Source organism: Mobula hypostoma, chromosome X1 (assembly GCF_963921235.1).
Source record: "Mobula hypostoma chromosome X1, sMobHyp1.1, whole genome shotgun sequence".
In the NCBI taxonomy this organism is placed as follows: domain Eukaryota; kingdom Metazoa; phylum Chordata; class Chondrichthyes; order Myliobatiformes; family Myliobatidae; genus Mobula; species Mobula hypostoma.
Window position 1 is genome coordinate 20,107,513 of NC_086128.1, and position 25,632 is coordinate 20,133,144.

At 39.7% G+C, this 25,632-nt stretch overlaps 1 protein-coding gene across 4 annotated transcripts in view; it reads left to right on the forward strand.

Annotated features, from left to right (window-relative positions):
* Positions 1-25,632, forward strand: part of spryd3 (SPRY domain containing 3) — a 239,181-nt gene that overhangs the window by 136,678 nt on the left and 76,871 nt on the right. For all 4 annotated transcript variants that reach the window (XM_063037983.1, XM_063037986.1, XM_063037985.1 and 1 more), the window contains one exon: positions 589-738. In XM_063037983.1, coding sequence (XP_062894053.1) covers positions 589-738 — 150 coding nt within the window. The remainder of the gene's footprint in view (positions 1-588; positions 739-25,632) is intronic.

Consider the following 25,632-nt stretch of genomic DNA (forward strand, 5'->3'; position numbering starts at 1 on the left):
GGTGTATGGGGTTGAGTGGGATCCAGGATCAGCCATGATGGAATGGCGGAGCAGGCTTGATGGGCTGAATGGCCTAATTCTGCTCCTATGTTTTATGGTCTAACTCAGCGAGTCAGCCAGCATCTACGAAAATGAATAAACAGTCAATGTTTTGGACCAAGATGAAACCAGGTGAGGGGAAAGGTGGATGAGTGGGGAGGGATGATGAAGTAAGAAGCTGGGAGCTGATAGGGGGAGGAGGTAAAGGGCTGAAGAAAAAGGAATCTGATAGAAGAGTACAATGGACCATGGAAGAAAGGAAAAGAGGAGTGCCATCAGAGGTGTCCAGCAGGGAAGGAGAAGAGAAGGGGGTGAGACAATAACCAGAATGGGGAATGGAAAAAGAGAGAAGGTAGGGAGTAATTACCAGAAATTGGAGATGTGCACCCTGTCATGCTGAAATGGGTATTTGTAAACTTCACATTTGAGTTCACATTCTGTACAAATAAGAATAAGTGGAATATGATATTGTTTTTGGATTACTGAATATCTCCGCAAGACTAATATCACTTTACTTTCCTTTTCGTCCCTTCCCTGGCTTGTTTCTAGCTCTTAGAATATGTCGGCAAAGGGAAAAGCATAATGGATGTAGGTCTGGCACAAGCAAGACATCCCCTCAGCACCAGAAGTCATTACTTCGAAGTAGAAATAGTTGACCCAGGTGAAAAGTGCTACATTGCCTTAGGATTGGCACGAAAGGTAAGTGGTACAAAAACACACTTCTTTTTGTACTGCTATTAACGTTTATGCTAATCAAGGTTGAAGGGAGTTCACACTGGGAGTTGCAACAATCAGTATTTGCACTAAGACGAGCCAAGCCATGTCCTGTTCCCACAGTCCCAGAAAACCAGAGCTGAAATCATTGAGTTTCTGAGTGATGTTGTCAATTTAGCATGAAAGCATATTTTCACCAATTTCTGGATATCTAACTAAATTTCAAATCAAAATTGTGCTGAGCAGCAATGAAATGCAGTTGGAAGGTGGGTAATCTTGGTGCTTCACGTAGCTGGACACTTTTACCAAAGGAAACCCAACAGTGTGAGCAGGAATCTTACAATTTAATATTGAACACCTACAGTTCTGCTGTATTGAAATCCTACCATTTATGTTAATGTTCTTAGCTCAATCCCTTCTGAAGTTACAATTTTAGTAGCACCAAGTGTTTCTGCTACCATTTTTTTGCACAATACATCAACCAAATTTTTTTTACAGAGGTGAATATGCTCTAATATACTGAAGTCACTCTGTTGGATAACAAACATAGAGCCATAGAATTTTTTAGTGCAGAAACAAGCCCTTCAGCCCATCACATCCTCACCTACCATCAACCGCCCATTTACACTAATCTTTTTGTTAAACACATTTTATTCTCCTCACAATACCCACCAATGCAATATTCTTCCCCTCACTTGCATACTGGGGGCAATTTACAGTGGCCAATTTACATACCAACCTGTAGTAACACACAAAACACTGGAGGGACTCAGCAGGTCAGGCCATAACTACAGAAGAAAATGAACAGTCGACATTTCAGGTGGAGGCCCTACATTTGCCTGGTATCACCTCCCAACTCTTTCTCCACCACATTGATGTCTGCATCCTGCACCATGCTGAATTTGTCAATTTTATCAACTTTGCTATCAAATTCCACCTTGCCCTCATTCAAGGTCCATCTCCGAAATCTTTCTCTCCTTTCTTGATCTGTCTGCATCTTGGGAGACAGACTATTAACTGACATCTACTTCAGATGAAGAGTGTTGACCTGAAATAGTTTATCATTATCCTCTTTGCCATTCACAATACTGCCAGGTTTGTATCATCCACAATTTTAGAAATTATGACATGTATTCTCAAATCTAAGTCATTAATTTGGGTCAATAAAAGTCCTTAACCCTGTTTTCAAGCAGACGCCACTGTTGGCTTCCTCCATCTCAGAAGCAAGCATTCTCAACAACCTTCTTTTGTTCCAACTCTGCAACTGCCTTCATTCAACGGTCTGCATTTATGCTTCACCAGATAGATCCATTATGATTGCCTTGCATTTGATTCCCTCTCTTAGCACTAAAAGTAATTGTGTTGCATGGACAACCTTGATTTGTCCCAGGTACTTCCTTTGTTCCTTCTACCTTCACCACTCTGCAATTTAAAGCCCGCAGTCTTGCAAAAGTCCTTGAGCTGAAACATTAACTATTTCTTTGTCTGTAGATACTGCCTGATCTGAGGTGGCTTGAATGTTGGCTGAATCGATGGTTGGGAGTGGGGTAGTGATGAGCTGATGGTGGAAGCAGAAGTCACTAGTAACGAGTGGAGGGATAGAGGTGTAATGAGTAACAATACAAGTTAAAAGACTTGCCTAGAAGGTCGTTGCCTCTGACAGCACTAGCCCAGGTAGGGTGGAAACCTTTAACCAGCTAGCTCAAGTTAACACCTGCTTCAGCGTTCCTGGGAGCTTGTGCACACAACAAAATTATGTGTAGGTAATGTTTAACTTGCATACATGTCAACTGGCGTGTCTTCACATGCTCAGCAACCATTGAGCATGAAGTGATGCACACAGATGTGCCAAGGTCAATTCTAGTACAGTCTTCTGCTTCAAGCATTAAATCCATGTTAATCCTATGCCCTCTGGCTATTGACCATCCGCTCAAAAGGCATGGGTCCACTTTAACCTGTCTGGGGCTTCAACATTGCTGCCTTTGTTTCATAGAAAACCTCACATGAACCAAATTCTGCTTGTTACTAAATTTGCCTGCCCTGGCTGCATTCTTGTGAATCTCTTCTGGATCCTCTCTTGTGCTATCGTGTCCTTCTTATTGAATGATGATCATAGAGGTATATTGCAGTATTTGTCCAGTTCCAGAATGACCTCCCTGCTCTTTAATTCTATTCCTTAATCAATAATGGCAAGTATCCCTGGTACCATCTAACACACCAAATGCTGGAAGAACTCAGCAGGTCAGGCAGCATCTATGGAGAGGAATAAACAGTCAATGTTTCAGGCTGAGACCCTTCATCAGAACTTGTACCACATTGAATGCAATCCAGGTAGATTCTCACTTATTTTGTCACCTTCCAGATGTTAAGGTTAAGGATATTTTGAAAAGGCTGGGAAATACTGGGGAAGGAGTGCGGGAGCCAAGTGTAGGGGAAAATGTTTCTTGTAATAATTTGAATATTAGGAATCAACACTTCAAAGAATAGTAATCTGCAGCTGAAGGAGTAATATTAGGGATGAGGTGGTACTCTGATCTGAGCCATTTGTTGGAGTTTTGGATAAAATATGTTTCCACAAGGAAGGGCTAATAAGTTCGGAAGAGATTAAATTGTGAAACAAATTAGTTAAACAAATTATTTAACTATGATGGGTGAGCAGAGGAAAAATAAAGGCAATCACTTGGATGAGGAAGTGGAAGGGTGTGTTAGTAGTCTGCAGATAACACAAAGGTTGGTGGTGTTGTGGACAGTGTAGAAGGTTGTCATAGGTTACAATGGGATATAGACAGGATGCAGAGCTGGGTGGAGAAGTGGCAGATGGAGTTCAATCCAGAAAAAAGTGTAGTGATACACTTTGGAAGGTCGAACTTGAAGGCAAAGTATGAAGTTAATGGCAGGATTCTTAGTGGTGTTGAGAAGCAGATGGTTCTTAAGGTCCAAGTCCATAGATCCTTAAAGTTGATAGGGTGGTTCAATATGGTGTACTGGCCTTTATTAGTCAGGGTACTGGGTTTAAGAACTATGAGGTAATGTTGCAGTACTCTAAATCTTTGGTTAGACTACACTTGTAATATTGTGTTCAGTTCCGAGCTCATTATTGAAAGGATGTGGAAGCTTTGGAGAAGGTGCAGAGGAGATTTACCAGGATGTTGCCTGGATTAGAGAACATACCTTATGAAGAAAGGCTGAGTGATCTAGGGCTTTTCTCTTTGGGTGAAAAAGATGAGAAGTGACTTGTTGGAGATGTATAAGATCATGACAAGCATAGACAGAGTGGACAGTCAACACCTTTTTCCCAGGGTAGGATGGCTAATACCAAAGGACATCCATTTAATGTGAGTGGAGGAAAGTTGAAGGGAAATGTCAGAGGTAAGTTTTCTTTTTACACAGAGTAGTAGATGCCTGAAACAAACTGTCGAGGGTGGTATCAGAGAATAATACAATAGGGACATTTAAGAGACTCTTAGATAGGCACAAATAAAAGGTTATGGGCTGTGTAGGAAGGATCTAATGGGAGTAGGTCGATTTAGGTCAGCCCAACATCGTGTGTCGAAGGGTCTATACTGTGCTGTTTTATGTTAAAGATAAACAGATGTGTAGAAATTGTTAAGTTAAACATAGGACTAAAAATATCATAAGTGATTGGATGAAAAAAAGTTGAGGTGAAAGATCAAGATGAAGTGTTATAAGCAGGAACGAGAGTAAGATAACACAATGAAGTGTTACTTTGGACAAAATGCCCAAGGGAAAAGAAGTAGCTTTAAATACAAACTTGGGAAAAGACAGAGCTTGTTTTGTAAGTCTAAAAGTGTGGGAAGTTCAGTGGGGGTGTTAGAAACAATGATGTCACAGGAAGATGTAGATTTAAAACCACAAACAGAAACTTGACAATGTCAGCAGGACTGAAAAATAAACAATATTTTTGGAAAGGATGGAATAGGTAAGGAAGAAGGAGAGGTGTTAGCAACATTGATGGAGGAGGGAAAGCTACTATGGACAGGATTGCCATACGCAAAGGAGGTACAAATAGAGCCAGTATGGGTGTGAGATTATGGATAAAAAGTAACCTTTACGTTTGTGGGATTGCACTGGAGAACTAATTGTGGAAGGGAAATGGCAGAGGAAATCAGTAAACAGAGCAAGGAAATGACAAAATTACCGTTCCAGGAGATCTTAATGACCCACTTGTTGACTGGCACAGGGAAGGAATAAACTAGAAAAAAAATGGAATTCCTGCTACGTGTGTTGGTCTCCTTCCTAGAACAGTGTGTCCGTGATGTGACAAAGAGTCTTGACTACCTCTAGTGACAACAGATGCTGTTGGTCAGATAAATTACTTAAATGTAGTGAGCATTAGAAAAGGAAATATGGGAGAATGTCAAAGGTCCAAATTGAAAGGGAAAGTTAGCACTAAAAGAAGAGCAGATTTTAGTAAGACTAGTGAGTTAGCTAAAGTAAAATGAAATGAAAATTGCTATACATTAGATTACAGAACTGCAAAATATATACCATTTGAAAAGGGTAATACCAGCACTGCACTGTATCTGTAACACTATTCTGTTTTCAGTTGCTACCTTCCCATTGTTCTCCCTCAATTTGGTTGCATTTTGAGATGAACTGTATGGATGGCCCAGAAAACATTTTTTCCCACTATATTTCGGTACATATGACAATAATAATTTAATTACCAATTAGTCAACACGTTTTAGGTTATTGGTTGGGGAGTATGATTGTTATAAAGAATTAGCATAGCAATCTTGCTATGTAGTATGTGCCTATATTACTGCAGCTCAGAATTTTTTTTCTAAATATTAATTAGTCTACCACCTACAGAGACTTAAGTAGATGACCTACAGATCTTTCCATTCCTGTATTGCTTTTAAACTGTTAGCATTACTTCTCCTCATTTTCACATTTTTGTGTCCCACATTTTGTGTAATGATTAACTTATTGGACTAATGCCAGAGTTGTATGGACCATTGACCCTCAACCATAAGTTCAAATAACAGTATACAAGCTGGGGAACTTAAGTTCAAGTAATTCATTTAGAAATGAAAAAAAATACATCAAGTCTCAGTGGTAATGACTGAGAGACAACCAGATTGTAGTAAGAAATCCCTTTCGGGGAAGGATAGCTATCCTATCTGTTCTGCTCTATATGTAACTCCAAACTCTCCAATCTAGTTGATGCGTAATTTAGTACAGAGATGATTAGGATGGAAAATAAATGCTAGCGTTGCAGGGATGTCCACATTCAGTGAGCAAAGCAACTAAAAATATAGATAATTATATTTCAAGTGTAATGTAGCATCACTTTTCACCAGTCCCTCTCCTCCCAGTAAATCCTCATAACCAATTTTAGATAGGCCCCCCTAGTTACTTGGTTTATCCCTCTTTTTTTTTGAAGCAGCAGGATTGTAACATAAACTCAATGTTTGTTTAAATGGACTGACTGGAGCCATGGTTCTAATACAAAATATGGTTTAGAAAAGATTTACTAGATGTGCCTAGACTAAAGCGAAGAGTTACAGGGACAGGTTGGTCAGACTAAGTCTTTATTCCTTGGAGCATAGAAGAATGAGGGTTGCATTATAGAAATATTTAAAATTATGAGCAGCATTGATAACGTGGATGGTAAGTCTTCTCCCCGGGTAGGGTAGACTAAAACCAGGGGCATAGATTTGGGTTAAAAGGGGAAAAATTTTAAAGGGACCTGAGGGACAACTTCTTCATGCAGAGGGTGATGAGTACATGGAACGAGGCAGGTACAGTAGTTTCTTTAAGAAGCACTTGGATAGGTACACGGATGGGTGGGGCATTCAGGGATATATCATACGCAAGAAATTGGGACTAGCTGAGTGGGTACTGTGGTTGGCATGGACTTGTTCAGCCGAAGAGCCTGTATCCATGCTATATTGTTCTGACTCCAGAGCAACATAACTTAAATGTTCTGAAAATGTATCCACAGTGGTACTTCACTAGAAATAATTAGAGTTCTGTCCCTGTCACGAAGAATGTTAAAAAAACACTCTTTCTCCCCTGCCCCCCAACCACCACCATCAATATTGATATCCCTGTTGATTACAATCAGTAAGCCCTTCAATAACTATTTTCCCATAACCAATTACATTAACTATTCGCAATTATCATCTTTTCAGTTTGTATACTCTTTCAGTATACAAAATGAGAACCAGACTCGAACCTATCCACTTCATTGGCAATGCTGTAGATAATATGAAGTCTTCCAAGGGAAGATATAATGTGTAATAGCCAAGAGGAATTAGGCAAATTGATCACTGGGTTTCCAGTTGGTAACTTTGAACCATTAACTTTTGCCAAGTCGAATTCAACTGTTCCATCATTGAGTAAGCATGTAGAAGTTGAGGTACAGATCAGTCTTGATCTGATTAATTAGTGGAACATGGTTGAGGAGTTGAATGGTCTCCTCCTGTTCATCTGATGTTGTAAATGGAAAAGAAAATTAGCTACAGATTGTTTCGAGGCATAGCAAAAAGATGCCTTTTGGAAAAATAAACCCATCATGCTTTCAGATTTTCTTACCAATTTTTGCTAAAATATCATCCTATTTATTTTTGCAGTATCATATTTTAAACAGTGGAAAATATTGCAGAACTTTTAATTTTGACAGTTTCTCTTCTGGTTTTTCTCCTCTCCAGTCTCCTTTACCAAATACATTGTCTCCTGCTGTGGTGCAGTCCTACAGCTGACAAGCTTCTGTAGCCAGACAGTGACACAGGTGACAAATCTCTGCAGTACCATTCTGCAGGTAACCAACTCCTGCTGCAAAGTTTGATGGGTGACAAACTCCTGCTGTCATGCAGTGCCAAGGTTTACAGATAAGACAGAAGTCAATGGGAAAGCAAGTTGTAAGGAAAATGAGATGTAGCAGGGTACAAGAGTTACCAAATGGAATATGGAACAGTGAAATGACAAGTTATCCACGTTGTTCGGCAAAACTGAAAAGCAGAATATATAAAAAGAGATGAGACAGGAATTCTATTTAGAGGAACCCATATTTTCTTGAACAATGTCACGTGCCAGAGTTAAAGTATATAGTATACAATGAGAAGGCAAGAGCTGTGATAACTCTTATCAGGGTGACAGCATATCCTCCTTGTTGACGATCAACACTGGTGCACCTCGGGTGTGTGCTTAGCCCACTGCTCTACTCTCTATATACACATGACTGTGTGGCTAGGCATAGCTCAAATACCATCTATAAATTTGCTGACAGTACAACCATTGTTAGTAGAATCTCAGGTGGTGACGAGAGGGCGTACAGGAACGAGGTATGCCAACTAGTGGAGCGGTGCTGCAGCAACAACCTGGCACTCAACGTCAGTAAGACGTCAGTGGACTTCTGGAATGGTAAGACAAAGGAACACAATACCAGTCCTCATAGAGGGATCAGAAGTGGAGAGAGTGAGCAACTTCAAGTTCCTGGGTGTCAAGATCTCTGAGAATCTAACCTAGTCCTAACATATCAATGTTGTTATAAAGAAGGCAAGACAGCGGCTATATTTTATTAGGAGTTTGAAGAGATTTGCATGTCAGCAAATACACTCAAAAACTTCTACAGTTGTACCATGGAGAGCATTCTGACAGGCTGCATCACTGTCTGGTATGGAGGGGCTACTGTTCAGGACCGAAAGAAGCTGCAGAAGGTTGTAAATCTAGTCAGCTCCATCTTGGGCACTAGCCTACAAAGTACCCAGGACATCTTTTGGGAGCGGTGTCTCAGAAAGGCAGCATCCATTATTAAGGACCCCCACCACCCAGGGCATGCCCTTTTCTCATTGTTACCATCAGATAGGGGGTACAGAAGCCTGAAGGCACACACTCAGCGATTCAGGAACAGCTTCTTCCCCTCTGCCATCCGATTCCTAAATGGACGTTGTAGCTTTGGACACTGCCTCACTTTTTTTAAAATATACAGTATTTCTGTTTTTGCGTGTTTTTAATCTATTCAATATAAGTAATGGATTTACATGTTTATTATTATTATTTTGTACTTTTTTTCTCTCTCTGCTAGATTATGTATTGCATTGAACTGCTACTGCTAAGTTAACAAGTTTCACGTCACATGCCAGTGATAATAAACCTGATTCTGATCTGAGATAATTAAAAGAGCTCTACTGCAATTGTATAGAGCCATGGGGCAACCAAGTCATCAGCACCCCATTGTTTGGCCAATTACCTAAATTGATATGCTAGGAACAACTCCATTCTGTTCTTCCCAAGTACTGGTGCCATTAAGGCTTTGATGTCCTTCTCAAAGTGTCGTATCTAAGAATCCATGATAATACCTCAGTGCAACATAGTCTGTGCTCATAAAGTTTTTGAACTTCTGTACTTTTCCGTCATATTTTTATTTGTAAACCAAAAGATTTTGAGTTTTTTTTTTAAACAGGCTTCTCAACTTTTCCTGCCATCTCCAGAGTACATCCTAGGATCCCTCTATCCCTTTATACTTGTACTATTTAGTTTACATTACCTCTCCTCATCTTGTCAAAAAACATTTCACACTCCCTTGCCTTAATTTTAACGTGATGTGTTTCTGCCCAATTCATGTCTGCTTCTATCCTTATGAGGTGTTTACGATTCTCTATACACTAATTTCTGAGTTTTCTGATACCTGCAAACACTAAAATTCTGCTCTTTGAACCCAGTTCGAGTCATTAATATATCAAATGATACCTCAAACGTCTACTCTTCCCTTCAATCTGGAAAAACAGCTTCCACTTTCTGCTTTCTAGTCCTTAGCTAATTTTACATCCATTGGGGTAGCTATCCCTTAATCCCATAAACTTTAATTTTGCTAATAAGTATTATTATATGATACTTTATTAAACACCTTTGGAAGTTCATATACAGAATATTTACTGCATTGCCCTCATTGCTACTTCAAAGAATTCAATCATTAGTCAAATGTAATGAACAATTCCCTGCAGGGTTTCCTTTAGCAACCCGTAGTTTTCCACATACCAATTGATTTTGTAATGGTTTCTTGCCTGTAATGTTTTCCCATTGATACTGCTTCTTAGACAGTAATTTAAAGTTGATTTTATCCTTCACAGCCTTTGTTGTAAATGGGGAGAAAGATAAAATCAACTTTTATCCTTCACCACCTCTGGTTTTTGAGTCCTGTGGCACCACTTCCAAATCTAGATGGATCAGAAGATTGTGGTCAGACCTCCATAACTTCCATCCTTTCTTCCCTATCTTGACAAATGAGTTGTCTACTTTAAGTGCTGTCAATCTTGCAAGTAACTTTTCAAGCCAGGAAAATGAAGTACTAACTTGAGCTATTAAAGCATTTTATAACAGACCACTTAGGAAATTTCAAGGTAATCCAGCAAAGTCAACGTGGTTTTGTGAAAGAAAATCATATTTAATCTTTGAAGAAATAACATGCTGTCAATATCGTTGGATGAACTATACTGATACAATCTTTAAAATCACAACCCTTTTCATACTTGTGTTATCAATCCCAACATAAACAATGACTCTTACTGTTCCTCTTCCCACAACTAGTCTGGGTAGAAATAGACAGGAATTGACTTCTGGTGATGTGGTTGATCTTTTGTGGTACAACATTATTTCATTGATCAATGCCACCTAATACCATCAATGTATTTTCCCCAATATTTCCTTAATACTCAATAGTTTGGAATATCACATGCTCAAATTTTCCCATTTGAGCCAGCTTTCTGTGATCAACCCATGCCTAGCTACTGCTGTACCAGTGATTTCTGCTGGAGGGATGCTGTTGTATGGATTAACCAGTAGGTGGGAGGGGTATATTTGAAGAATTTATATTTTTAGCCTAGGATGATAAAATGGTTTTAAAGTATCCTTGACTATAGAACACTACAACCCAGTACGGACCCTTTTGGCCGACAATGTTATGCTTACCTTTTAACCTACTCTAAGATCACTCTAACCCTTCGATCCAACATAAACCTCTATTTTTCTATCATCCTATCTAAGAGTTTTTAAATGTATCTGACTCTACCACCATCCCTGGCATGGTGTTCCATGCATCCACCACTCTATTTTTAAAAAAAACTACCTCTGACATGCTCCATACTTTCCTCCAAACACCTTAAAATTATGCCTCCTAGCATAAGCCATTTCCACCCTGGGGAGAAACTCTCTGGCTTTCCACTCTGTCTATGCCTCTTACTATCTTGTATACGTCTATCAAATTGCTCTCATCCAAGAACTCTGATTGCTGTTCACTGTGGAAACAAGAGATAGTGAGCAATTGTCTCCCTGGTGTCAGTAGATGGGAATTGTGCCACAGTTGATAGATGTTTCTCCAGAAATGCTAACATATTTCAGTAAGACAATTAAAATACTGAAATTTGGCAAATTGAAATGTTGAATTTACTGATCTCACTGGCTTGCATATGATGCATTTGCTACTCCACGGATCTCCTGCAATCATGCCTTGGAGCCGGAGGCAGACTTTAATCAGAAGCCAGGGCCTGAACGGGATCTAGGGAGCAATATACTTTCAGTCACTACACAATATTGGGGGCAGTTGTCTGCTTTCCTGTTGGCATCGTGTGGACAAAGTTGATTTGAATTGTAATGTAAGAAATGTAACAGCCAAATTACACATCACAAGGTACCACAAACAGCCAGGAATTAAATTGCTAACTGGCTTTGTTGGTCAGTCCACTAAAGACAACTTTGCTGCTCTTCAAATAGTTCTTTTACTTCCATACAGATGGCGCCTCAGTTTAACTCCTCTTCTGAAAATGGGTTTCTTCATTCAGTACAATGATGGGAATGTTAATCTAGATTACAGACTTAAATCTCTTGAGTGAGAATCATGTTCCAGTCTCGTCAATTTTCCGGCAAGACCACATTGTATCCATAAATCCTAAATGTGGAATGGTTTTGGCTTTTTCTTTGAAATAATGGTAATGCATGCTTCCTTACATTTTTTTTCCGTTCATGGAAATCACTGGCAAGGCAACGTTTACCACCCATTCTTAAATGCCCCTCGAGGAGGTGATAGTGAGCTATTATCTTGAACCACTGCAATCTTTCTGGTAAAGTACCCCTGCAATGCTATCTGGGAGTGAGTTTCTGGATTTAGACTTGTCGGTGATGAAGGAACGGCGATAAATTTGTAAGTCAAGATGTTGTGCATCCTATAGGTGGTGGTGCTCCCATGTCCACTTTGATAGTAGAGGATGGGGATTTGGGAGGTGCTTTTGAAGTAGCCTGGGTGAGTTACTACAGTGGATTTTGTATGTGGTATATACTGCAGCCACTGTGCTCTTGCTGCTGGAGGGCAGTGGATATAAAGTGGTGCTACTGAAGCAGGCTGTTTTTAAATGAGCTGTTAATCTGCATAGTGAAGCTCATCTCAATTAGGAATATCGTGTAAAAGAAAAACAAATTTTGAATGATGCCAGGGCTGGGATTTAGAAATTGAACCTGCATCTAGCACTTGTGCTGGAAGCATGTTCCATACTGTCACCACCCTCTGAGTGAAGAAGTTTCCTCTCATGTTCCTCTTTAAATATTCCACCTTACACCCTTAACCCATGACCTCTAGTTGTAGTCTCACCCAATCACTGGAAAAAGCTAACTTGCATTTACCCTACATACCCCTCATAATTTTGTATACCATTATCAAATCTCCCCTCAATCTTCCACATTCTAGGGAATAAAATCCAAACCATCTCTACCTTTCCCTCAATCTCAGGTCCTCAAGTCCCAGCGACATCCTCGCAGAAATTTCTCTGTACTTTTCAATCTTCTTTACATCTTTCCTGTATGCAGATGACCAAAACTGCACACAGTACTCCAAATTAGGCCTCACCAACATCTAATACAATTTCAATGTAACATCCTAACTCCTGAACTCAATACATTTATGAAAGCCAATAATAGGAAAGCTTTCTTTACAACCCTATCTACCTGTGACGCTACTTTCAAAGAATTATGGATCTGTATTCCCAGATCCCTTTGTTCTACCGCACTCCTCAGTGCTTATCATTCACCATGTAAAATCTATGCTGGTTGGTCCTCCCAAAGTGCAAGACCTTACACTTGTCTGTATTAAATTCCATCTATCATTTTTCAGCCCATTTTTCCAGCTGGTCCAGATCCCACTCCAAGCTTTGGCCTTCCTCTCTATTTACTACACCCCAGTCTTGGTGTCATCCACAAATGTGATGATCCAGTTTATCGTATTGAATTGAATTGACTTTATTACTTACATCCTTCATATACATGAGAAGTAAAAATCTTTACGTTACATCTCCGTCTAAATGTGCAATGTGCAACTTATAGTAATTTGTAATAATTAGTATGCACAACAGGACACTCAATATGACATGGCAATATAATTGTATCAGCATGAATTAATCAATCTGATGGCCTGGTGGATGAAGCTGTCCAGGAGCCTATTGGTCCTGGCTTTTATGCTGTGGTACAGTTTCCCAGATGGTAGCAGCTGGAACAGTTTGTGGTTGGGGTGACTCAGGTCCCCAATGATCCTTTGGGCTCTTTTTACCCACCTGTCTTTGTAAATTTTCTGAATAGTGGGAAGTTCACATCTTCAGATGTGGTGAGCTGTCCGCACCACTCTCTGCAGAGTCCTGCGTTTGAGGGAAGTACAGTTCCCATACCAGGCAGTGATGCAGCCAGTCAGGATGCTCTCAATTGTGCCCCTGCAGAAAATCCTTAGGATTTGGGGGCCCATACCAAACTTCTTCATCCGTCTGAGGTGAAAGAGGTGCTGTTGTGCCTTTTTCACCACACAGCTGGTATGTACAGACCGCGTGAGATCCCCGGTGATGTGTATGCCAAGGAACTTAAAGCTGTTCACCCTCTCAACCCCAGATCCATTGATGTCTATAGGGGTTAATTTGTCTCCATTCCTCCTATAGTCCACAACCAGCTCCTTTGTTTTTGCGACATTGAGGGAGAGGTTGTTTTCTTGACACCACTGTGTCAGGGTGATGACTTCTTCTCTGTAGGCTGCCTCATTATTATTTGAGATTAGGCCAATCACTGTAATATCATCAGCAAATTTAATTAGCAGATTGAAGCTGTGGGTGGCGGCACAGATCATCCAGATCGTTAATATAGATGACAAACAACAACAGACCCAGCACTGATCTCTGTGGCACACCACTAGTCACAGGCCTCTAGTCAGAGAGGCAACCATCTACTACCATCAAAACCAATGCCTAATACAATTTACTACCTCATCTTGAATGCTGAGTGACTGAACTTACTTCACCAACCTCCCATGCAGGACCTTGCCAAGGACCTTACTAGAGTACGTGCAGACAACAACCACTGCCTGGCCTTCATCCACTTTCCTGGTAACTTCCTCGAACAACTCTACAAGGTTGGTTAGACATGATCTACCATGCACAAAACCATGTTGGCTATCCCTAATCAGTCCATGTCTATCCAAATACTTATATATACGGTTCCTTAGAATACCTTCCAATAACTTTCCCACTACTGATGTCAGTCAAGCTCACTGACCTATAATTTTCTGGCTTATTGTTAGAGCATTTCTCAAACAATGGAACAACACTAGCTATCCTCTAATCCTTTAACAGTTTATTCATGGCTAATAATGTTGTAAATATTTCTGCTAGGGCCCCTACAATTTCTGTACTAGCCTCCCACAGGGTCCGAGTGAACATCATATCGGGCCATGGGGCTTTCTTTGAGAAGAGAAACCAAGTTAACTTTTCAGGTCAAAGAACAACTGTCTGTGGACATTGTTTCCTTTTCCACAGGTGAGGCCTGACCTGAGTATTTTCAGCATTTTCTGTTTTTTTAATTTTCATTTTCCTGTGTTTGCAGTATTTGGTTTTAATAGAACTGCATTTTAGAAGTGGTATTGTGTCTTCAAAGCTCTTGCAGAATACTCACTATCATGAACTGTTCAAGAGGAATAGTGTGTGACACTCGTGGTTTTCGTGCTATGGACTGGTGCCAAACCTAAAAGTACCATTAGCAGAGCATGGGATTTAATTGATAATGGGAAATGACAAAGCACATTTATGCTTGTTGACTTCTGCATTTATTGCTGTTTTGTTAGCCGCACTCAATGTTCTATAGTTGGGTGCTTGGCCTTTCACCTCTCACTCATCAATTGTTAGTGGCCTGGTACAATTTGGTTTCTGAGAAGTTTTCTTTCCATTTAAAAATGTTTCCAGATGGCCCAGAAATTAATGCAGATCTCACCGCTGTCGATAATTTGCTCAGAAGTTAAAATCTGATCCTTCTTTTCCATGTACATATTCCAGATAATTAAAGTTGCTGGCAGCAAGGGCTTGCGTAGCGAGGAGGGAGATTGTCAGATGAGTGGGCAAAGTTGAGAATTCACGGTGATGCTAACAATAATGAACCAGCAGAACATAAACAATAGTAAAATCGTGTTTGGTGTCGTTTTTAAATATCGGTTAAAAATGTGAATCAGTATGTTGGCTAAGTTTTACAGGGCTTTTACTTTTTAGCCTTTTCTCTTTCAGTGACTAAAACCCAGTTGATTCAAATACTATTTTTAAAAATAACTGCATTTTAATGTTTTTAAACTTAATTCATTGAAATTTCATTTTATACCTACAATAAAAAATATTTTGATTATTCTATCTGTTAAGTGACCTCCAGTGTCCAAAGCTCAGTGTTTGGTGTCTCAAAGGGCTTTAGGTGGCTCCTTAGGAAAATCAGTACTACTACTTGGTATTTAACAATCATTAACCTTTAATAGCAAGAAAACAACATGATACATCCATGGTTTTCTAGAGACCTGTCCCCTCGTGTTTAAGGCCTTGCTGGTGGCCATCAGTTAACTCTCCTCTCTTTGTCCAGTGTTAGCTGCTACTTAACTGAAGAAGAGAAGATGCTCCGTCCTAAAGAAGGGTCTCAGCCTGAAACGTCGACTGTTTACTCTTTTCCATAGATGCTGCCTGACCTGCTGCATTTTGTGTGTGTTGCTGCTTAACATCAGAATCAGGTTTATTATCACCGGCTTGTGACATGAAGTTTGTTAACTTAGCAGCAGCAGTTCAATGCAATACATAATATAGAAGGGAAAAAATAAAAATAATAATAATAAATAGTAAATCAATTACAGTATACGTATATTGAATAGATTAAAAAACATGCAAAACAGAAATACTGTATATTTTTTAAAAAGTGAGGTAGTGTCCAAGGGTACAATGTCCATTTAGGAATCAGATGGCAGAGGGGAAGAAGCTGTTCCTAAATCACTGAGTGTCTGCCTTCAGGCTTCTGTACCTCCTACCTGATGGTAACAGTGAGAAAAGGGCATGCCCTGGGAGCTGGAGGTCCTTAATAATGGACGCTGCCTTTCTGGGACACCGCTTCCCAAAGATGTCCTGGGTACTTTGTAGACTAGTACCCAAGATGGAGTTGACTAGATCCATCTTGACATGAATGCTTGTTTTCATTCATGGAAAATCAGGTGCATGGAACACTGGAATAAAATAAACCTTTCATTGGCTCCTTATATTACTGGTTGAAAGGAGAAGATGATGACCATACCATATGACTGTTTTATTTGCGTATCAATGCTGTATTAGAAGTGTTTGGAATTATTCAGGTGATAATATCACCAAAGTCGGAGTGCAAGACTTATTTGAGGGTGTTCCCACACCTTGATTTGTGTTTAAAAGGGGGTTAAAGTTTCACCTGAAAGGAGTGTTTGGACTCTGGACAGTGGGAAACGAGGAAATGAAAGAGTAGTTTTGTTTCCAGCAAGAAAATGTTCTCTAATCAGCCTCCAAAGCATCTGGTGCGTGGCTCCTAAAGCTGTTTCCCACTATTAGAGAGAGTGCCAACAGTTCCTACACGAACATCATATTTAACTAATCTGAGAATGTTATTTCTAAGATATTGCAGACATGGGGTTCACCAGAATTGCAATTGATTCTACACTTGAATTTCAGAAACATTTTGACATGCTTCCATGTTAATGGTTAATGACTCAATAACTTGTCACAGATGAGGGGTTTAAAATCTGGTCCTCAAGGCGTATTTGGTTTAACAACAGGAAACAGAATAAGTAGGATATCTCACATAATCCTAGCCATGTGTAACGGCCACATTCACAAATCTCTTCATCCACTTTTCCTTCATTCACCTACCTAATCTAATTTTGAATGTTGATATAGTTTCTGCCTCAACCACAAAAGCCTGAAAGTGAATTCCAAAGTTTTGTGAGTCTGTTCTTATTCTGAACTGAATCTCTTATAAATTTTTTTGTCTTTGGTCTCTTGTTCCAGACTCTTATCTGTTAGAAGCAGTCCATTCACCCATTCTTTTAGTAATTTTAAATGCAGAATCATGTTACCCCTAATCTACATTGTTACACCAAGATGTCAGTCTTTCCTACAGACTGCAGATGCAGGAAATCTGAAACAAAAACAGATAATGTTGGAAGCACTCAGTAGGTCGGGTAACATCTGTGGAAAGAGAAACAGAGTTACTGTTCCAGGTCAGCGACCCTTCAACAGCACTATCTGCAGCCTCAGATGTTAACTGTTTTTCTTTCCATAGACATTGCCTGACCTGGGTGTTTCCAGCAATTTTTGTTTTAGCGTCTGTCTGTCTACTTCAGGGTTCCAAACTAAGCTGCATTAAATTTGCAATATCCTTCTAAAGGGCTCATAAAGGTGCTGCAGAATGTCTGTCTAATTTTATACAGGCTTTTATACAGGTTGTTATAGTTGGGTATCTTAAGGTAAAACCTAAATTCAATGAACTTTTTGGGCAGTGTTGTATCTTATGAACTGAACCCCAAACCCAGTAGCACTGGGGGTTTTTAAGAGCTTAACTACTTTATTTTGAAGTAAAAATCCATCTTCTTGCACTCAGTAACATTTAATTCCATCTGACACTTTTTGGTACATGCTTATGAATATCCATTCTCAATTTCCTTTTTATCTTTTACCCCCAAGTTCAAAGTTATTAATACATGTCAAAAACTGCAGTAGTCTGAAATCAACAAATTTTAACACTGCATATCCAGAGCTGTATCCAGCACGTGCCCCAGAGCTGACCATTCAGGATACAACAGGTCGCAAGCCCTCTGAATCTGATAAGATGATGCCAGTGCCAATGGTGACGTTTTGCTCACAAAACTGCTAGATACTCTAATAGATGTACTTCTGAACTGTGATCACTGCAGTCTGCAGCCTGTAATTTCCCTTTTAAGGATGTTCTTTGGAACTGACTAAACAATCCAAGGCTTTTGCGATCTTCTGGGGGATTGGGTGAACTAAACTCTCAAGAATGCAGATATGGCCGGGGTGGCCATCGCTGGGGGGTGAACTCTGCATTGAGGCCTGATGGTGGAAGACAAACAGATGGTCAGCTCCATTACTCCGCACTAATTAAAGCGTCGAGCAAAATTAAAATTGTCGATGTCGAGAGTCAGGAAACAAACAGGTATTCAGCGCAGTCTGCCTGTGTTTGACTGGTCTCCCTCTCTTCTACTTACTACTGTCAGGCAGGAGGTGCAGGAGTCTCGACTCCCTCACCAGCAGGTTCATAAGCAGTTGTTGCGGTGCAGCGGTCAGGCTTCTGGATGGGCTTCACTCGGCTTGGCTCCACAGCTGTGGACTCACTTTCCTCAGTTCATGTTCCTTGTGTTTTTGTTTACTTTTTTTAAAACTATTTGCGCACTTTGATCAAGATGTCAAGGCCAAGGGTGAGGAATGAACTGGAGTTCAGCAGTCTGCAAAGTTTACTCATGTTAGCGCTGAACTGACTCTGCAGCTGTGGCTCGCAACCATCGGCACTTGCCTCCGCGGTTTATGGCCTGAAGCCATTGGGCACCTGGACTGGCTTCACTCACCTCAGCGCTGAACTGGCTCTGTAACTGTGAAATGTTCTGTGTGCTATTTGTTTACTTTTTTATTTTTGCATGATTTGTTCTTTTTTCGCACATTGGGTGTTTAACAGTTTTTGTTGTGCGGGTTTTTTTTTATTGGATTCTACTGTGTTTCTTTGTTTCTTGGCTGTCCGTGGGAAGACGGGTCTCGAAGTTGTATACAGTACATATACTTTGATAATTTATGTACTTTGAACTAATTTTCTTCTGTGTTCTGGTTTGTTATTCTATCAATGCTCCTTAATGTTTTATAATAAACTCCCATGTGCTTCCTTCTGACCCTGGCCAATTCAACCAAAGTTTGCAAATATTAGCTATCCTGCTTGCTTAAGTCAATGAAAAGACCATTTCATTATCCTTTACATTGGAGCAAGGATTACTGAAATAGTTCAAAGGCATGTATTTAAGTTACATATGTTAAACCAATTTTTTGACCCTTCCAGTGTATATTTTTAAATATTTGTTGCAAGGAGGAAGGAAAAATAAACCAATGTCAGATGGGGATAAGTTTTAAAATTCAAGCTTCAAGATAGATTCATTGTATATAGCACAGCAGGAAACCATTTGACCAAGTCCGTGTGAGTTCTTGTGGAAAACAATCCAATTAGTGCTCCTCCTCTACCATTACACTAGGCCCTCTTTCAAGTACTTATCCAATTTCATTTGGAAAGCTACTGCTGAATTTGTTTCCACCACCCTATTGGGCAATACATTCTAAATCCAAACCACTTGTGAAATAAATTTCTCCTCATGTATTTTTGACAATCAGTTTAACTCGTGTATGTTTACAGTCTAGAAAGAGGATATTTGAGCCAGTATGTCTTCCTGACCAAAAAATAGCTATCCAACCTAATTCTACAGTACTGTGCAAAAGTCTTAGGCGTGTATATATGTGTGTGTGTGTGTGTGTGTGTGTATATATATATATATATATATATATCTAAAATGCCCAAGACTTTAACCTTAGCACACTATGTATATTATGGCTTTCCAATTACCAAATAACACATAATACTACCGAGTTAATACAAAGCTACATCCTGCTGAAAGGTCTCAGCCCAAAACGTCAACTGCACACTTTTCCATAGATGCTGCCTGGCCCGCTGAGTTCCTCCAGCATTTTGTGTGTGTTGCTTGGATTTCCAGCATCTGCAGATTTTCTCATGTTTGTAATTGCAACCACTTGCCTATTTTAACCAATATATAGTATACAGGCACTGTCTAGCAGTTTGCTTGTGTTACTCTGTTCTTTCAGTGTGATAGAATAAGGCCACTGATACAGGGTGCCAACACAGTTTCAAAAGTGCACAAGAGGACAAGGTAAATCTAATAGTATTTAGCCTGAATGAGGAAAAAATTACTGAGGGAGTCTTGAAGTCCTGAGCTAGAGAAGGTGCACTGAACCTTGGTTTGAGCAGAGAGAGCAGAAAGAATTTGTAAATTGGCACCATTTGCGGAATGAAAGGACAATAACTGCAAAATGCAAAGAAAACTAGCTGAAGTGGTAGCAATGGCATTTAAAAAATACGAGTTTAAAGTTAGGAGAAGCTGAAATTAAGGATTAAATTAATTTTTGTCTTGTGTTTTTTGTCTAAATAATAATAACTGCTTCATTGAATATCTGGGTGAAACAATAAATCATTCCCCAGTTGCATGTGTTCCTTGCATCCCATCCAGGAATGAAGCAGAAGTACTTGAAGAGTTTCCGAGCAATGGGACCAGGATGCAGGTATTGAGAAGCAAGATAGCAGTTCTGTTTAGAAACAATTCAGTAAAGTTGTAGCTAGTAATTAAAGTAGGTGTATGCAGGACAGATAGGATTAGACAATTATTCAAAGGTCAGTACACTTGAGTGATGTGGCAGGAACAAATTTGAGTTTCATGTATTGTTACCTGTAATATCTGAGATTCAAGATAGCTAGTAAGGTCATTGAATTGCTTGATATATGCAACAATGAGCAGGATTGACATTTTGAGTTAATTCGATGGCAAATTTTGTGACTGAGCTGGACCATAAGTGGGGACCAAAAGAAGGTTTAAAAAAAAATCAAAGGCTTTGCATCCTAGAATGGAGGTCACCGCAACATCTCACAAAAGAGCCTGACTGTTGATAGGGCAAAAGAAGGCAATGAGCCAAGAAAAAAATTGGAAATGCAAGAGGAAAAATAAAATGAAAAATCTAAACAAGTACTAAAATCCCAGAACTGATCAAAGAAACCGACAAGGAAGGGTTTTTTTTGGATAACACTTTGCATATTTTGTGTTTTCAATTTTCTGATTAGTTTTGAAACTAGTGATGAATTTAATCACTTTATATTGTGCCAAATTTCTATCGCATGAGTGACTTTTTTCAGTTTTGTGCAGAAATCATGCTTAACCACTTACTCACTGTAATTGAGCTCTAATTAAAATGTTCCTGTTGATGTAGCTATATTGCATTGTGGCTGATTTTCCACTTTATAAAATTTAGGTAGTGCAAATACATTGTTGTGGCACCCAGGCTATGTAGAGCAAAAGCAACTTGCATTCTGTACTTCCATTAACATAATTTTAAAAAAACATTCAAAGATTCCAGATTGCTTAATGTAATTTCCAGTACACAAGTGTAAAGGAGAGCAAAATAATTGTTACTCCAGCTCCGATGCAGCGCAAAACAAAACACAATAAGATGAAGAACACAATAATAGTAAAACAATAAGTATAAATAAGATAGCTTATAGACATTGATGTAGCTCCATAAAATGATGCTAGGCACAGGAGTCCTGACATAGGGACTGACAGTAAATGATAAAGTAGTGGTAGTTGGTGTGAAGGGCAGGTTAGTGGATGAAGGTGTTGATCAATCTTACTGCTTGCGGGGGGGGGGGGGTGTATCTGTTTCTGAGTCTGGTATTCCTGCCGTGGATGCTACATAGCCTCTTTCCTGATGGGAGTGAGACAAAGTGCTTCACAGGAGCATTATTGTACTGAATTTATTATTGAGCCACATAGGGAATGTGGAGCCATACAGAAAAGAACCAGGCTCTTCTTCCCATGCTGACAATAAATTACTATCACAAGAATTCCATTCTTGTAGGAAAGCATTTCAGAGGTGGAAAGTTTCATTATCAGAGCAAATATGACAGTGACAGAAGATAAGGTGAGAGGATACGTAGTTGAGATAGCTGTAAGAGGCAGCAGGTTTGTATTGATGTTGTCGCTAACTTATTCCCTGTGATCAGAAGAGAAAGAGTCAGAGATGGACAATTGTAAGGGTGAGAGAGGGGTGGAAATCAGCAGCTAAAATAACTAAATTTGAGTTCCACATGAGTACAAAACACAGCACCAATGCAGTCATTACCAGTAAAAGGGTTGAGGGAGTGGGCTGGGGTAGGTCTGATACAAGGAATGTTCCCACATTGCACAAAAATATAAGCACAACTGAGGCCATGCAGTGCCTGTAGCTGATCCTTAGATCTAGAGAAAATTGAGGAAGAAGTTGCTCAATGTTCAAAGTTCAAAGTACATTTATTATCAAAGTATGTATACTATATAGTAACCTTGAGATTCATCTTCTTACAGGCAGACACAAAACAAAGAAACTCAATAGAATCCATTTTTTAAAAAAGACAGTCAAGCACCCAGTGTACAGGAAAAAAAACATTGTGCAATGTGAATGGAAATGTGAATGTGTGTGTTAGTGGAGGGGAAACTTTTTAATGACGCAGAAATCCCTCAATCCATCCTAGTGTGGAATAGAGGTATTGAGGGATTGGATGTCCACGGTCAAGATGAGCTGGTTGGGACGAGGTAATTGGAAACTGTCAAATTGGTGGCAGTCATTGGAGATGTCACGAATGCATGTGGGGAGGCACTGAAGTCAAGATAGGAAGAAATATGTTCTGTGGGTCAAGAGTAGGCTGAAACAGTGGGTCTACCTAGGAATACTACTTTATGGATTATGGGGAGGAAGCAAAAGGGCAGTGCAGCGCACACAAAATGCTGGAGGAAATCAGCTGGTCAGGCAGCATCTATGGAGGGAAATGAAAAATTGACTTTTCAGGCTAAGACCTTTCATCAGGACTGTAATGTTAGGAGGCTTTATTCCTGGAAGCTGTGGAACGAAAATCTCCCGAGGAAATAAGAGGTCCATGACTGGGAAACTTTTAAGTATTGATTAGAAATGTGATTGTAAAATATATAGTAATAAAACTGAAGTCTGAGCTTTTATTGATTTGTTTTTGCTCACTGTGGATTGTACGGTCTTCCAGCAAGATCTCTGTTGTTTCATGTTGAGCCGCTCTCATGTTATTTAAGTAGTTTTTGGTCGAATAACTTGTAGACATCTGGTCAAAGCTCAGTGTTTCAAGGTCTCCAGTACTTCATGTTGATTATTGATGCTTATCTTATTTAAAGGCTAAGATAAATAGTTTGGGAAGGCAGCTCTTGTTTAGGTTGTTATGTTGTGGATGTGATTGATGTCAGTACTTCAATTCTACTGCGTCAGATGACCCACAAATGTATGTGGAAAGTTCATCCTGTTTGTAGCAGGATTTTGCCCTGTCCTGTCTTGTTTTGTTCTTTCCCTCTTCTAAGTTATGATAGCAATCCTCCGCTCCTCAGCCTTGTTCTGTAGCTGATGCAAGTATGGGAAACACTTTATAGAAAAGACATTGGATCATGTTTGTAAGCAACTTTCACTATTACAGGACACTAAGATGAGATGTATAAAGCTGCATCTACCAGATTTAACTATTGTAATTCAGTAAAATTTACTAATTTTTGGATTATGTGGCAGTTTAAACAGATTTCATTATTCAATTTCACGAGCTATCCCATTTAATTATAAAAATACAACTCCTCATTTGTTTGCCCGACATACCAAAATTGGTGCATTTTGTAAATGTTATCAATTTACTCTGAATATCTGAATCCATTTCATTGACCCACATTAGAAACAATTGGGGTGCTAATTCATCTCAGTGGGAGACTGAGAGTTGCTGTGAAGCAATGGAAGGAGTTGGAGGCAAGGATGAAGATTTTAGAACTGAGTTGTTTTCAAAGCAAAAGCTAATGTGAGTTGGCAAACATGGGTGAGTGAGGTTCGTAATGTTAATATGCATGTTGTAGAGTTCTGAATGAGTGTAATATTTTGGAAAGCATTGGCCCGTAGAGTGTTGGAACGGTGACCCCAAGGTGGCAAATGAATGAAGATTTCAGCAGCAGTTGAGTTGAGGGTGGAGTAGTGTGGAGATGGAAGTAGGAAATCGTATCGATGGAGTGATATGTGGATGTAAACTCAGCTCCATATGAACCATAACATCAAGGCTGCCAATATTCTGTCTCAGCTTCAGTTTCTTAGGATGGGTGGCAGCCAAGAATTTGGGTTTATGGTGGAAACCAAAGGAAATAGCTAAGATGTCCCTATCCTACCAGAAATTGCTGCTCATCCAGAACTGGCTATCACTTAAGCAATGAGACAAATCAGAGATAGTGGCATGTGCACTTTTAACTTGATATTGTGCTTTGAACAATATCACCAAAAGAAATAAAAGGGGACCAAATAACTCCAGAGACAATACAGTGTGAATAGGAATCGAGCCTATGAAAAGTGATTTGATTTAATAAAAATGAACTGAATGCAAAAAGTGTCAAATATAATCAAAGGACCCCACCCATCCTGAACATTCTCTCTTCTCCCCTCCTCCATTGGGCAGAAGTTCAGAATCAAACCAGATTGAACATCACTGGCATATGTCATGAATTTTGTTGTTTTGTGGTAGCAGCACATTGCAATACATAATAAAACTATAAATTACAATAAGAAATATATACTGTATATATTAAGTAGTGCAAAAAGAGCAAAAAAATAGGGAGTGTTCAAGGGTTCATGAACAGTTCAGAAATCTGATGGCGGAGGGGAAGCAGCTGTTCCTAAAACATGCATCCTCAGGCTCCTGTACTACCTCTCTAATAGTATTAAGGAGAAGGGGGCATGTCCAGTGTGGCGGGGGCTCTTAATGATGGATGATGCTTTCTTGAGATATTGCCTTTTGAAGATGTCCTCGATGCTGGGGAGGCTAGTGCCAGTGATGAAGTTAGCTGAGTTTACAGCCTTTTTTGATCCTGTGCAGTGACCCCTTCATTCCAACCAGGGATGCAACTAATTAGAATGCCCTCCATAGTGTGCCTGTAGAAATTTGAGTGGCTCTGGTGATATACAATTTCCTCAAACTCCTAGTGAAATATAGCTGCTGTTACAACTTTTTTGTAATTGCATCCATATGTTGGACCTAGGATAGATCTTTAGAGATGTTGATACCCAAAAACTTAAAACTGCGCACCTTTTCCACTGATACAAAAGCCTGAAAGTACATACCACCAGGCTCAAAGACAGCTTCTACCCTGCTGTTATAAGACTGGTGCATTGTTTTCGGATCAAAGGTGGCGACGAATCAGCATATAGGAGGGAGATTGAAATTTGGCTGATTGGTACCACAGCAACAACCTCTCACTCAATGTTAGCAAACCCAGAGCTGAATATTGACTTCAGGAGAAGGAAACTGAAGGTTCATGAACCAGTCATCATCAGGGGATCAGAAGATAAGCAACTTTAAATTCCTCAGAGTTATCATTTCAGAGGATCTGTCCTGGGCCCAGCATGTAAAAGGCACGGCAGCACTCTACTTTCTTAGAAATTTATGAACATTTTGCATGTCATCTAAAACTTTGACAAACTTGTAAAGATGTACGGCAGAGACTATACTAAGTGGTTGCATCACGACCTGGTATGGAAACACCAATATCCTTGAATGGAAAAGCCTACAAAAAGTAGTGGATACGGCCCAGTCCACCATGGGTAAAGCCCTCCCCACCTTTGAGCACAACTACATTGAACCCTGTCGCAGGAAAGCAATATCCATCATCAAGGCCATGCTCTCTTCTCACTGCTGCCATAGGGAAAGAAATAC